General features: G+C 39.3%; 1 protein-coding gene across 5 annotated transcripts in view; it reads right to left on the bottom strand.

Moving 5' to 3' along the window:
* Window positions 1-226: 226 nt before the first annotated feature.
* Window positions 227-15,133, bottom strand: part of LOC104276522 (alpha-actinin-2) — a 70,449-nt gene continuing 55,542 nt past the window's right edge. For 2 of the 5 annotated variants that reach the window (XM_009872883.1, XM_009872884.1), the window contains exons 13-21: window positions 14,397-14,505; window positions 13,433-13,573; window positions 12,858-13,040; window positions 11,564-11,698; window positions 10,890-11,069; window positions 10,411-10,557; window positions 4,240-4,317; window positions 2,040-2,198; window positions 530-688 (exon numbers count right to left, since the gene is read on the bottom strand). In XM_009872883.1, the coding sequence (XP_009871185.1) occupies window positions 530-688; window positions 2,040-2,198; window positions 4,240-4,317; window positions 10,411-10,557; window positions 10,890-11,069; window positions 11,564-11,698; window positions 12,858-13,040; window positions 13,433-13,573; window positions 14,397-14,505 (1,291 nt within the window). Of the gene's footprint in view, window positions 689-2,039; window positions 2,199-3,059; window positions 3,126-4,239; window positions 4,318-10,410; window positions 10,558-10,889; window positions 11,070-11,563; window positions 11,699-12,857; window positions 13,041-13,432; window positions 13,574-14,396; window positions 14,506-15,133 lie in introns of all 5 variants that reach the window. The other 3 variants (XM_009872880.1, XM_009872882.1, XM_009872881.1) reach the window with 3 other exon arrangements.

Below are 15,133 nucleotides of genomic sequence, written 5' to 3'. Positions count from 1 at the left end.
CATAATTAAGTAGTTTACTTGGTTGATATATTTCTTCCCTGAAAAATTGCATTTTGATCTTTTATTAAATTCCACCAGTAGAAGCATACAAAACGAGAAATCGTTAGAGGAAAACAATATTGCTCTATGCAAGCAAAAAAGCATGACTTCTAATATAGTTTTATGAACATTGTGAAAGAAGCACATATGGCATTGAAACATTTTTAAAATTGAGAAATATTTTGTGAGTTTCAATGTTCTCAGGTTTTACGTTCTATTTTCTGAATGGATATTTCCAAAGTTAGTGTCTTGCGGTTTATTTTAATGTATTTCCTAGCATTGTATAGGACAGACAACCTAAAACCAACAATGCAGAAATCTAGCGTGCTGCACACTTTAATATACACTAGTTACTAGCACTTTACACTGACGGTACCTACTGTATTTGTAAAACTCGTTTTTAAATCAGCTTGTCAAAGCTTTTGAGAAGCAATCTGGGCAATAAAGTGGGTATTTTTAGTGTGTACCATGAATACGGCTAATTACAGAATCAGAGGTCGCTCTCTCCATACAGTGCTGATGAAAAAGAGGTGTAATCCAGAGCCCCGGGCACAGAGCCTGGGCCGGTGTACGGAGGCATTCTCTTGATGCAGTACTGAGCCTGCTCAGGAGGCAGCTCGCGACGTAACTCATCTGCCAGGATATAAGGCTGGGAGGAGGGAAAGGATTGACAAATTCAGTAAATTCAGTATGTATTCCTCAAAGACACAAAGTACATTTCTTTTCCATACCTGTGACTAATAAACTCGGACACCCTGCCTATTTTGTTGAGACCAACTACTTTCCTCAGTAAATTCCATCCCTAATGATGACCTGAAGGGGGCAATCCTACCAACAAACTGATTAGGTCAAAAGCCAGTCTCAGGATTTGTTGACTGTGTACATCAGCTTCCAAACACTGTGCAGCCACGGGGAGACTGCTGCTGATACAGCTCATCTGTGGATAGCTAGTCAGGGCGCTACTGCCCGTCCTGCGGTACCGGGCAAACACATTTTCAGTCAGATCCCATTAGTTTCCAGGTCCTCATGTATTTGTAATGAAAGATGCATTATTGCTCTTCATGACTTGCACTTATGATATGAAGGACACCCTCTGAAACTGGACTTGACATTATTTAAACGAGCAACACAATGAAAACCATTTTTTCCTTTGCTTTTATCTTCCACATAAATTCCTACTGAGAACATGTCTGGAATTCAAAATGTGGTCCCCAGTAACTGATATCACAACATCAATACAAACAAACAGAATGAGAAAATCAACAGAGCGAGCCTGGGCAAATAGACCTGTATTGCTGTGATCTCTCCCTTCTCCATGACACAGGACTGGGCTCCTGGCAGTACTGTTTATGGCCCTGACTCCTCCCGAAGCTCTTGTGTTACCATTATCCTCCCTTTCATCTTCACACACCACTCACTCACCAGTGAATATGGCTGCGGGGAGGAAACTATGCCAAATTCAGGAGCTTTCTCCACAAACCCAGTAACTAGAGGAGGCCTCCTCCTCCTGCTCTTCCTAAGACAAGGGGACATCACATTGCGTCGCCCTGCTGACTGAGCTGTCAGGTCACATCACAGCACACAATTAAGTGTGGTCCTGCGTAAGCGCCTCAGGCTGTGTTCCAGAGGGCCAAACTCTGCACTGAAATGGCCAGACAACAGCACAAAAGGCAGAACAAGTTCCCCTCTAATCAAGGCTGTTGTGTGGAAATAACCTGACATATGATATACCCATTGTACAGGCAAACTAACTAAGTCTCGTCTACGATGTTGGCTCTTTGCGATATGAGAGTATACGACCAAGCCTTGAATTCTGAATCCTTTTCAGCTAGGAGTCTTGGTTTCAACCAAGAAGAAAACGCAACTGCTTTTTTCCCTGAAGTCTTACAAACTGATAATTAAGCTAAACTGTTACTAAAAGGCTTATGTAAGACTTTCAGCAAAGAAGGACTAAACAGAAGAACGACTGAATCCTTACAGCCAGCAGCACGACAACTGACCTTATCTGAAGCCAGGATTCTGAAGGAAGCTATCACTTGCTCAGCCGTGTCTGTGTCTGCCGTTTCTCTGGTCATGAAGTCAATGAAGGACTGGAAAGTGACGGTTCCTTGCCCATTGGGGTCAACCAGAGACATGATTCGGGCAAACTCAGCTTCACCCTTTCACAGAATCCAAAACAAAACACATAGTCACTGTAACATCAGTCACCAGCAGCCTCTGTCTCTCATGAACCAGTAAGGACCAGTGGTTACAAAGTCTTTAAAACATCTTCCTGACTAAGGAACATAAATGTCAAGAGTCAACAAAATCTGTGATCTTAAATGCCCATGCCTTTTTCATAAAAAAGACTCTGAGCTTTTGAAGAATATCTTACTTGTCCTAAATACATAGCATGTACCTTCCAACAACTTTCTGCAACCTCTCCCCTCTCCCTCTTCCCTCAATGCCTGTTTAACTTGTTTTAACTTAATGCTTAATTCCCCCCACACCCTGAAACCACTGTAATTTAGGCACTCCACAGGGAGATGAAACAATAGCCCAACTTGCGGAGCCATTGAACTAACAATTCTGAAAATTTCATGCCATATATAGGACAATTCAACTAAGGCTAACCTTTTTTTCCACTAAAAAGGATGAATCTGGGGGGAAATTTTTAGAATAAATAAGTGAAGGAAATAAAATAAACCCCCCAAAGCTAGTTTATGAGAATTAAACAGCATCAAATACATTCTTCCTCATGTAGATGAAAAAGGAGAAAAAAACCCCTATCAATTCCAACTTTTAAAGTTTCCTTAATTCAAAGAGCAATAAAATGTGTTTTCAAGTGTCTAGTTTTACTTTTAACTTCCTTTTTAACCGTTTGAAAATAGAGAAAAAGCAAAGAAACAGGAAAAAATAATAAATAAATTGTATTATTAGTATATATAAATTATTAGTATTCCATCAATTTAAATAAGTTTTAGTGTTGCTGTAGTTAATGTTACAAGCTGTAAGCAGAATCTGTTTCTTGAAATTCATACCAAATCATAACCCATTGAAATTAAGCAAGCTCTGAAATCATCGTGGTCCATCAATCCATTCTTCCTCTATTGACCAAAACAACATAAGGAATATAGAAGGGAAGGTTTGAAGAATCCAAGGCAATTTCCAAAGAGATGACGAGTTTAGACCATTGGCATATTATATCCAGTGTATGAACAGCATTCATTGATATTGTCCAAGCAGGTCACCAGAATCATCATCAGTTTTAAAGGAGGAAGAAGTAACTAACATTACACACAGACATTTCACCACAAAAAGTAACATCAGGAAAGGTCAGGGGAGAGAGAAGGGAGAAAAGGAGGTGAACAAGACAGAGAACACAACCAGAGAAGACAAAGAGAAGGGCAAGGAGAAAAGTTTGTTACTAAACTAGTCAAACTCAGGAGATGCTCAGGCTGCCTCCCTGATATGAAATGTCTTTGAAAGATTCTGCATAGGATGCTCTGGTGATTAAATATTGTTAAAAACAGTCTGAAAATAGTGTATCACTATTTCAAGTAGTCCAAGGTTAAGGTAGGTGTCGGCTGACATATGGGAAATAAGTACTCGTGATTTTCCTTTTGACTGCGGGCAATCAAGATCTGGCCCACAGCAGTGATGTGCACACTGGCTTAAAGGAGGAGACCTGCAAGACTTAGAAGGAGGTCAGCTGAAGACCTTCTATAAAAGAAGGTTGGCTCATTTTCCAGGCAATAACATATCTGGCATTCCCGACTCAAAGCTGAGTAAACATTAAATGGCACAATAGTAAGAAGGTAAAGAATGTTTCCTTTGTGTTGTGATATGATGTAGCGGTTTGGAGAGAACTGTGTCACGCTAAACCAGGAGGCAGCAGTAGAGAGCTTGTATTGAGTCCCAGGAAAGGAAGATTAGCAAAAGTCTGAGGGCAAGAAGCATAGGATCTCCCCATAGTTATCTAGCAGAGTCCAGATAAAATGTCTCAGACCAAGTAAAAGAAGTAACCTGAAAAATCTTTCAAAAATGTGTAGAAAAATATGGCTCCACGTGATGCTGACAGTCCATCTAATCCAGTTGTCTCCCCAGAAGCAGGATCTTTTCAAAACATTATGACCAATGCACGGGGGCTTAAACCCACAATCTCTTTGACTTTTATTGTATTGGACTATCTGAAAACAGAACAGTAGCAGTTTCCTCTACCTGCAGGTCATTTCCAACCTGTCCTAGACTGATGAGGCAGGCTTTAAATTCGTCAGATTGTAGGTTGCCAGATTCATCCTAGCATCCCAGCACAGGTCATGCATTTGCGAACGTGAAAGGAAAGAAAGAAGAATCACAGATGGGGTTAGTTGGTTAGTACAGAACACTCTTCTTTTGTATTAATAACTATGTTTTACAGAAGTTCCAATGTCAGCATATTGCAATGAATTACCTAAAAAGTGTACAACTTTTGCAGTTTTGTGCTCTAGGTTTTTTCTTAGTGGAAGAGGGTCTTTACTTCAAATAAGAGTTAAAACTGTGCCTCCTCTAAAGCTGCTGTTTTAATGTTTGGGGTTTTTTTCTGGTAATGCAGGTTTTATTTTACTGAACTGCCATTTGCTTCCTTCATTTTCTATTATCATACAGTGTGAGATGCAGTAAAAAAGGTCACAGAACCTGGGAAAACATTCTTTCCCCTACTCAATTACTGTTACTTCACTCTCAATCTGATGTTAATTAACAACTGAACATGCATATCTCAAAATAAAGTAGAAGTGCAAAACAATTGATTTTCTTGTCTAGACCCAAAATAAATTTATAACTGACATAACTTATCTGTCTTCTTTAATTATCTATACAGCAAAGTTGTGCTTTGAAAGCAGATTTTTAAGAAGCCCCACTGAAGTCCAGGTTAAATGGCTCCTAGTAACATCACATCAAACCACATCATTGTTTGAACCAGTATTTTTTTCGGTTTTTGCAGGTCAAGAAATTCGTGCTGATGTCTTAAAACCAGACTGGTTCATGTTTGTTTTCCTGTTCATAAAAACCATGTCCTATCGGAGGTGTACTTCAGGCTGAGGTTCTAAGGTGAAAAATTATTACCCTTATTGATTTTACAGACTGACAGTTTGTTTGGAGGAGATCCAAGGTTTTCTGTCTGCTACATATTCGCCTGCTAGATGAATAATTTACATTTTAGAATTTCTATATAGTTATGCATAACTAAAGTTATAGCGGGGTTAACAAATGCACTGGGTATATGCAACATAATAATATGATAAAATGGTGTTTTATTAAGTTCATAATGCCATGCATTTTTGACATATCATGCTGTTATTATATTGAGTCCCTCTGCATCAACCCTCACCAGCTCCTTAAAGGAGAGATGAAAATTAACAGTAGGAAGTCAGTGATGAGAGAGAAAGCAAAGCTACAAATCTGGAGCTGCATCTGGGTAAAAAGCTGTAAACACAGTGAAGTGTTTTTCCTTTAATATGTCCATTTTATAGGATAATTCCAGGTATAAAGCATTCAAAATGGTTTATTTTATCATTCTGAAAATGTTAATCTAGGCTGGCCTGAAACTCTCACAACCATTCTGGAGGCAGGCTCTGGAAGGTCACACCACAAGCCAAGTCAGCTCGTTTTACCTTCTTCCTGCATCTGAAGATAGTACTGTGTGACTGCAAACAAAATGATATAAAAATGGGTGCTAAGAGCCAAATCCTGCCCTCTGCCTCCTCAACCAGCACCTGGTAGAGGACTATTAGCTCCTCAACCACACCAGGGGGGTGGACGGTCAGTATGTTGACGAGCTCCATAACCTGGCACAGGTGGCAGCGAAGGGGCAGAAGGGCACGAGAGAGGCCATCACATTGACCAATAAACTATTTTCTTCAGAAGAGATGCACAATGGTTGTGCTGGAGCTCGCAATCCTCCTCTGGTTTAAGTGGGGTCCAAGTAGTTGTGCCACTTGCTATAGCCCATTCTCTCATTCTTATGACGAATTTTTCTTACGCTTTTTGATCTGCATCCTACATTTTTGCCTTTTCAGTATATAATTTTTTCCTTTTCAGTATATCAGAGTTTCATGGGGTCAATGGTATTTGGCCATTAATGCCTAGATCAAGCCCATGCAAGGGCTTTCTCATTGGGAAATGGTTCTTTGTATTTACTTTTATTGTTTGCAGACCAATGTTAAGCACTGAAATTAGATTTTTAAAGCATATAAATAACTTTGCCCTGTTCACCTTTTCCCACCACTACAAGGTAAAACACTGAAATCCTCTGCGTTTCATTATCGGGCCCCAGAAATCTTTTCCTTCCCTTTGATGATGTATATGCAGTCTTATAAAACAAGTGAGCCTCTGAATCAAAATAATCTGTTCTTAAACATATCTTTCAGTTTCCTGAATACTAATTGACATGCACAAGCCTGATCATGTGGTTCCTTTAACAGAAAGATGTTATTTTTCTGTTAGTAAAATAGAAGGTGGCATGATGCTATTGTTCTGCATGCAGAGCTCCTGCTTAAAATCTGTAGTTTGCACAAAAATCAATAGTAGAATATGTTAACAGCCATTAAGCTACTACATGCAGAGCAGCTGCAGATGTATCATCACAAACTTTGCCATCTTATTTAGAATGTACTAAATATACTGAATCTGAAAAAGGAATCCCTGCATAAAAAAAGACTTCCAAACCAGCGCCTGACAACACATCTGTGTCGGTGTCCCAGTTTGTCTGCATACCATACTCAGCTAGGCACCATTCCCAACACTTCTGAACTGCTTCTGTGATTCAGATATTGTGTCCCGCTTTCTTTTTTTTTTTCCTCTGTGCAGTCCCATTAAGGAAGGAGATATACCAGCATTGCTAAAGATTTATATTTATACCTACAAGTAGACTGTCCTTCAGGCACAGCCTTGGACAAGGAGAAGTGGGTAAGCAACAGCATCCTCAGGAACAACCTCCAGGTTATGTTGGAAACATAGGAGTCCCAAGGGCTGCCCCCTTGCCCCAAGGGAGAAATCTCCTTTAACACTTGCCTTTAAAAAGGATGACTTGTAAAGTTTTCTGTGCTAGCACATCTCTGCTTGTGGATGCACTGAAAGAAACATGACTCTTCCTAAACTTGTAATTCTTATACAAACAGTGCCCACCTGCTCACTGCAGTTTGAGAATCAGGGGCATGCAGACCCCACAAAAAAGCTCCTAGTAAAATACTGAATAGTTTTTTCTTTCAAAAATTCAGGATGTAGAAGACCTTCAAAACTATTCAACCAATTTTTAGAAGTCTTTGAAGGATTAACGACTGCAGATATAAACTCCATAATGTGTTATGAACTGTAAGTTTTAAAATTTTTTTTATATTCTTCCTGAGGAGGAAGGTAGAGGTTCCTTCCTCAGATTTATAAGCAAAGGAAGTTGTTTCTAGAAGCACTTTATAAAAAGTTGTTAAGTTTACATATACCAAAATACATTCTTTAAAAGCAAGAAGGGAGCTACTCTGCATATTAGTACTTTGCTGACATCCTCAGCACACACTAGGAGTCAAACATTAAGCTATGCCTTAAATTAGAGAAATGCCACAGAAGTTAGAGCTATAGCATGCATAAATGATTACGTATTTAAAGCCTACTCATCAGGGATAGTTTTAATTCTTGCAATCTTTTCTGGCTATTCACAGTCCAACTCTTTCAGTGTATTTTTTAAATGTATTTTTTTAAATGCTGTTAAGCGCAACAAAATTATTACAGATACTGCTAATTCTGTCTGACATGGAGAAGCCAGTATTTTTCATGTTAGTACTTATGTTCAGATGACCCAGCTTCATCTTTATTTCTATTTAAGGTAATCAAGACCATAAAAGAACCCTTTACTGCCTTCTCTATATAAATTCCAAGCTAAGAGTCTTCAGTTACTTCATGTACTCTGAAGTAACTCTGAAACACCCTGGGTTTCCTTTATTCAACGACACTAAATATTCAAGTGTGCAAGGTCATAGGAAGGATATGAAAACTAAAAACAAGCCTGCCTCTCTCAAACGTTTGTTCAGTGTCTCCTTCTAGCCTGTGTAAATTCAGTTACATTTGCCCATTAAATTACAGTATAATTTAATGAGCATAATCTTTCCTTTTATTAGTGTTTCTACTATCTGTCCCTTGCAGAAAGCTTGGCTTGATGGCTGAATGGTTTTAGATCTTACCTTCTTCCTTCTTTAACTTTCATTATGCTACTAAAAACATAACTGTTGCACAAAAGTCCTCCTAGACCAAATTCTGATACTTAGGGAAGGAATGTACTAAGGTGGGATATGCAAAATGGTCCTTCCCTTACTGTGATCCTTCCGGGCCTCTTTTTTTAAGGCCTCTGCATTATACCTGTCATGAGGGAAGGGAAGGCCCATGGCTCAACTTGCAGTCCAGGTTGTTGAGGCCACGGAAACTGATGAAGCCTCTATCTCCTTCTGCTTCTGACCCGGCAACTCAGGCTTTGTGCCAGAGAAGGAAGGGCAGATGGGACACTGCCTGAAGCCATGACTCACTGCAGCCTGAGTAAGGGAGACAGCCAGGGATAGGCAAGGATCTAGGAGCTGGGAAGCACTTCTGTCCCGCACTTTACGATGACAGCCCACCTCCAACCTGCCTGCAGGCGTGTGACACAAGCACCCTATTCCAGGCAGCGCAACCTCTCCTAAGGCCTTGGTCTACTGTACTCCTTTGGTATCTCAAAATTTTACTGTATCTGCAAAACCTAAAGATCCATAAAGACAGGGCTGGTTGGTGTAGGATTTAGCTCCTCCCTTTCAAGACCTCCTAAGGCACCAAGGGATGCCCATAATATCCCCTCAGCCACTGAAAGAGCCTTGCCACGAGCGTGGCAGTGAACTCCTCTACAAACCACAAAAATACAGGGAGGCCAGAAATGGCCATCTGGTGTAAGATATAGTAGGACTCAGTCACCTTGCTTCCTTATCTTCAGGGAGCTGTCAAACCTTTGTGCAAAGTTCCTGGTTTCCCTTAACAGGGTCTCTCAAATACTGGCATGTAATTTATCCAGGCCTGGTACTCTGTCTGCTTTTAATAGCTCTAATTGCTCAGTTATCTGCTCTGGTGCATTGGGAAAGCCATTTAGTATGCTACTTCCTTCCACCCCAAGAAACTGTGGTGTTATCTTCTACTTCCTTAGAAAATACAAAAAGGAATTATGCTGCACTAGAATCACGTCAAGATTTTCCACAAAATCTCTTCCCAGTTTCTGTGTAGCTAACCTTTTCTGTGCTTGTGTAATTTTTCAGAAAACAGAAGTTTGGCAATTCTGCTTTTCTTTATGAATAATTAAGGATATTCTAAAAATATTTAGCCAACTATGACTGTCAGCATCCAATACACATCAAGTATAAGTCTAGGAATGTGTAAACGTTTTGAGTAGTGCAGGACGTCAGCATTTTTCTCCAGCCTGAAATTATTTGAAGGAGCCAGCTCATGCGATAACAGAATAAAAGTCAGGGATTAGGCAGTACCTTCTAACTATACAAAACTATTCTGGGAAAAAAACAACAGCCTAGTGCTGCATTATGATAATATTTTCCTGTGTTTGAACTGTGAACTTGGTTTTCAAGGTGGGTTCATCTGAGCACAGAGGCAACAGAGCTAAATCATATACAGATTGTTTTCCAACTGGGAATCTCAGATCCCTGTCTGCATGTATTTTGTTATTGCACCTATTTATAGCTATGTTTTTAACTCTCTATCCATGAATATTGCCTAACTCACAGAAGGAGTGAGTCAAGTTTCTTCACAATAGTGTTTTCATTCCTACTTTTGTATTCATCCATGATTAGCTAACGGAAAATAACAGCCTCTTAGCCCCCCCATATAGCCAGAAAGCTGTCAAGGAAACTCCTTTATTTATCAGTACCTCAACTATATTCCTTACAAATCTATTTCTAGGGGGACAAGTTGTGATTCAAAGAAAAAAAAAACCTGTAATCCAGATTACAGCTAAATTTAATGAGCTGCAGGCTGCTGGCAAGTACATAGAACATGCTGCACTGCCTTAAAATAAAGGGACGTGTTATTTTTCAAAACACAACAGATTTATCTAGTTCTGCCTGTTACTTGAACAAATACTCAACCATGTTAGCAGAACTATAATTTTGCATGACATTTAAAGAGTAAAAATTAATCTTTAAAATATCTGTACAATGCTATGATTTTGTAAGGCTTTAAATTTTCTGTTAACTGGTCATTTTGGCTGTTCTAAAAAGAGCCCATTGCTACTGCATTTTCTTTTTTTTTTAAAGGCTTACATTTGGAATGAAAAGGAACTGGCTTTAGGGAACAATAAATATTGCTAGTTGAGAAAAAGCAGGAGTACTGTACCCTGTCAAAGTGATTGAATGATGCTCTGAAGTCATTCATTTGTTCCTGTGTGATACCCTTGGCATCTCTTGTGAGGATCTGAGTCTCAACCTCATTGATAGTTCGAGCAATGGTGGTAAGTAGGAGCTCCCATCCAACACGGATGTGCTGTGAGAGAGAAAATACTGATTTATTAAAGAATCAAATACAGAAAGTACAGTAACCAAAAAATTGGCTCTAAATATTTATGTGAAAATGTTTTCCATACCACCAACGCTATATTAGGACGAAGAATCTATAAAAATAAAAATGGTCTTCAGAAAAATATGGAACTGGTTTCTTCACTAAAAATAAAGTGAAAATAAAACAAGTCTTATGAGTTTATCACAAGGTCTGCCAAGTTCCATTCTCTGTTCTGGTCTCTTGAGATTGGAGAAGATAGTTACACGGCAAAAGAGGGCAGAATAAACTAACAGGTATAAAAGGGAGTAAAAGGCTACCTCCATAGTATAGTTGGTATGCTTGTTGTCAAACACCAGGGCTTCTTGTATAAGCTGATGATCTCCTTCCAGTTTGTCAATGTTGTGTTTATAATTAATGATATTGTGCTCATATTGCTTCAGCTGATTCATCTGGTCCTCCAAAGGCCCTGTCATTTCAATAGAGCTACGGGCAATTTCCTGTCAAAAGAAACAAAGACACACCCCAGCCCCACACAATTTAAATTTCAGATCTGCTAATTTGACCAATGTTCACATAAATATGTAATATTTTCATAATTAGAAGCACTAGTAATTAAACCTTCACACAACGGAGATGAGGAATTTTTCTGTAGAAAACATGTTTCAAAAGAAATGTGGCATATTTATTTCTGGAATGAGTATTAGACCCTAGTGATCCTGTTATCTCTCCTTTACTGAAAGCAGAAGGTAAACAGTAATTGTTCAGTGACCGACTTTTCAAAGCTACCTTGAATGAGCTTCCTGCTCACCTTCAAGGTACTACTTGTACAAGCCTCCATAGTTTTAAAAATCACCTAAAGAGGTGTTAAATACTTCAGGATCAAACAGCTGGTGAACTACTATGAAGACTGATGTTGCCCTGTATATAAAGCAGATACTGAAAATTATAAGCCACTTGTTCATCAGTTTCTGTGTGAGGGTCTGGCACTCACCTCCATCTTGGTCTGGATCCATGGCCCAATGACATTGGCCTGAGCAGCAAACTGGCGACGCAGACGCTCGTTGGCGTGCTGGCGGGCTAGTTCCTCCTGCAAGGATTGATCCCTCTGAGGCACCAGCTGCTTCACCTGTTACAGTGGGAAAGCACTACATGTGAGCAGGCACAACTGAATAGCTTAAAAAGAAATGGAACAAGTATATCTACATTTACTCGTTTTCCTTATTGGACTTAAAGTTGATATCAGAAGGACAAGCCAGAAACACGATCACTATTATATTCACCGATTCTATGCTAACATAAGAAATCACTGACATGGGTCTTGGGAGGCCTGACCAGAGAAACTGAGATGGAGACATAAATTCTCATCTCTGGCTTCAAGTTCAAGACAATTATTTAACTTGAACTGCTGTTAAAGCAGTTGCTGTGGGGTTTTTTATGAAACACTGGTGATTTTTCAATTTCTCAGTAACCGTTTTGAGAATCATCAGTGCAGTACACTGTATTCGAGCACATTCATTACAATAGGATAAGACGAGACACATCCTGTCCATCATGCAAAACTGAAAGTCTCTAATACACTGCAAATGCTTTTTTACGCTTATGCTTTTGGATTGCCCTGAGAGGTTCTGAATTTTGTTCTTACTGCTTGGTTTTTATAAGCCACTGAGGCTGTGTTCTTGCCTGTGTAAGATTATGGATGTGGTAAATTCATACATTCTACACAATTATTTACCTTCAGCATATTATCTGTCTTGGTTCCTAATGAAATAAAGTTTGTGTGATTGCTCTAGGACCTTCTCTTTAATCTCACCCCAGTAATTTTTTAAGGTAATTGCAAATTTCAACCTAAACAGACAACGTAATAATGGTCCCAAAGATGGTAATGTTTCACATCATATATGAAAAGTAGCAGCTGGCTAGAAGAGACACATGAACTACTGTTTATTCTTAGAAAAAGAGTATAATAATTTTCTGTTCTTTTGATGGCACCTCCTGCCCCATCTGCTGGCCAGCCACCAGTTCTGCCCTAGCCCAAACACATGCTTCTATTCGCCTGCCAAAAAGTCAAAGAGGACATAGGTAATACTGAGTGATAGGAGCAAGCACCGTTGTGAAGCAAGCCTAGCAAACGTAAGGGACAGCATAAGACACTGCAGAAAGTTCATTCTGGCATCTGATGATCAGGAATAATCTACAGGTTTACTCTGAAGTTCTAGGAATAATGAGAACATTCAGGAAGTAGAATATAATGTTACAATGTCCTTTACATACGTAGCATACATTACCTTTTCCCACTTGCTACGAATTTCTTCCACAGTAACAGTGCTGTAAGGATTGGTTGCGCTTATTCTCATGTTGTAACTCTGAATAACTTTTTCAACTTCATTCTGGATTGACAGTATGGCCTGTCTTTCACCATCTGCCTCTGGCAAAGTAGCTTTAAATTGATCATGTGCAGAGATTAAACTCTAAAATGAGAAACAGAGAGAGAATGCATGAAAACATTAATGTTTCTTCCAGTATCTGGAAGATCTGCTGTAAATAAGCACAGCTCCTGTCTCAGCCTCTCAAATAAACTTGTGTACATGTGTCTGTAGATACAGGAAATAATACATGTAGATACATTTGTGAAACAGCCCTTATTGACTTTATCAGGGCCATCAGCCCTTCCATGATCTCTCAGATATGCTTTCATACCAATACAGAACCCTATATATAACAGAGCAGCCATTGCATATCACAAAGAAAATGACAGATATGTTTGGGTTTTTTTCTTACGCATGTCCTACTCTCCAAGAAGGAAAAGTTTCTTTTCTCGTTTTCCCTGTGACTGTAAGCCAAAAAATAGACAGCCATTTACCTGAATTTCCTCTATGCTATGAACAATAAACATGTCCTGTAGGTCTTCCATAGCACCTTCCATCCAGTTGTTGAAAGGAGCAGCTCTTTTGGCAAACTCCAGGTGAAGCTGATCAATTGTTTCAAGCAATTTCTCTGTTCTCTGTACAGGTTGGGAAAGGTACATTTCTTTGTTAACGGTGCAAGACTCAACTTCACACACATACTCACCCATGCACAAAGTCAGGCCTGATCTTTTCAAAAGAAATTGATTGTATCAATGACTGATTTCACCACCTATTTTAAAGGATTCTCACTCAAGGCAATAGGAATAACTGCAGTAAAGATCTCCTCATGTACAACGTGTTAAAAAAAAACTTTGAGGGATAACAGGTGAAATTACTTTATCATTACTAACATTTTAAATATTTTTGTTATTGTGATCTATCTGCAAATCAATTAAAATCTGCTAATCGTGCTTTAGTAATTTCTTATAAGTATAAAAAGGAAGAGTTGGACATACGTTTTCCACTTCGGCATACATGTGTGTGACTTCCTTTTTTCTTAAGGAACAAGTTTTTGGAAAGCATTTCAGTGCTCTGCAATACTCACTACCACAAAAATTAACCCAGTGCTGGTCATTATTATCCTGTACCTCATCCAATTAAGCTCCACCAAGTAAGAAAAGGTAAGTGCCTAATGGCTTTTGTTATCTTTGCTGGACATCAAATTCCCAAAGAGTGGTGCTACAAACTGCATGCCATTTGTTGCTGCTTTAGAACTGTCCTTGGCAGCTGCATACTGCCAAGCCTGCCATGAGCAATTCAATCTGTTTGCAGATGAAGCCACACCAAAATGAAATGGAGATCTGAGGAAAGGGTTCATTGCTGTTTGGATTCTGAGTTTCTTTCCAGATCTGAAACAAATGGTTCATTCCCCCCATGGCCTGCCTCAGCTGAGAGGCTGATCATTGTTAAATGATTTACCTCCAGCGCTTCTCTCCTTTTCTGAGTCAGTGTTCCCAGGCTGTCCCATTGGTCACATATCTTTTGGCATCTATCATTGACACTTGCAGCATCATGGTAGTCCAGTTCACTAAGAAAGAGTGAAAACAAAAATCAGTCTGACTTTGTGAAAGAGGGGATTTTCCCCCTCTTTCCCCAGCCATCAGTAACTCTTCTCCTCTTTTTTTTTTTTGCAATATTTCTCCTCCACGTACATAAAAGTTGCAGTATAGACATGTTTGATCTAGACATTCAGCTTTTCAAGAAGCACAGCACAGGGACAGGACCAACCTCCTCTGTTGTGAGAAAAATCAAGTACCCAACTGTGACATCCAGGTATTAAAGACAATTAACGTGTCTAACCATCTTTGTCTCAGCTGTTCCTACGACACAAGCAATTTGATCTCCTGAAGACTTATGACACAAGCAATTTGATCTCCTGAAGACCAGAATGCTTTAGTCTGGGGCTTTATCAAGTTCCTGGAGATTGGTACAGTTTCAAATTAATTGGCCTGAAATATGCTTAATTTTAAATAATTCAGCGATTCTTTCCAGCCTCTTATGCTCTGAAGCTATTTAACTGAGAAACAAACCTCAGGTTGCATTCAAAGTATAATCTCTCTTTCACAGGTCTGGCGATACTAATAGAGGCTGCCCAGATTTGAGGCACAGAGAAAAATTTTCATCTTCCTCTCCAGGACCTCCTCACAGAGCTACAC

The sequence above is a fragment of the Apaloderma vittatum genome, unplaced genomic scaffold (genome assembly GCF_000703405.1).
Source record: "Apaloderma vittatum isolate BGI_N311 unplaced genomic scaffold, ASM70340v1 scaffold77, whole genome shotgun sequence".
Taxonomy (NCBI): domain Eukaryota; kingdom Metazoa; phylum Chordata; class Aves; order Trogoniformes; family Trogonidae; genus Apaloderma; species Apaloderma vittatum.
The sequence above is the reverse complement of the archived record's forward strand: the minus strand, read 5'-3'. Positions and strand labels throughout refer to the sequence as shown.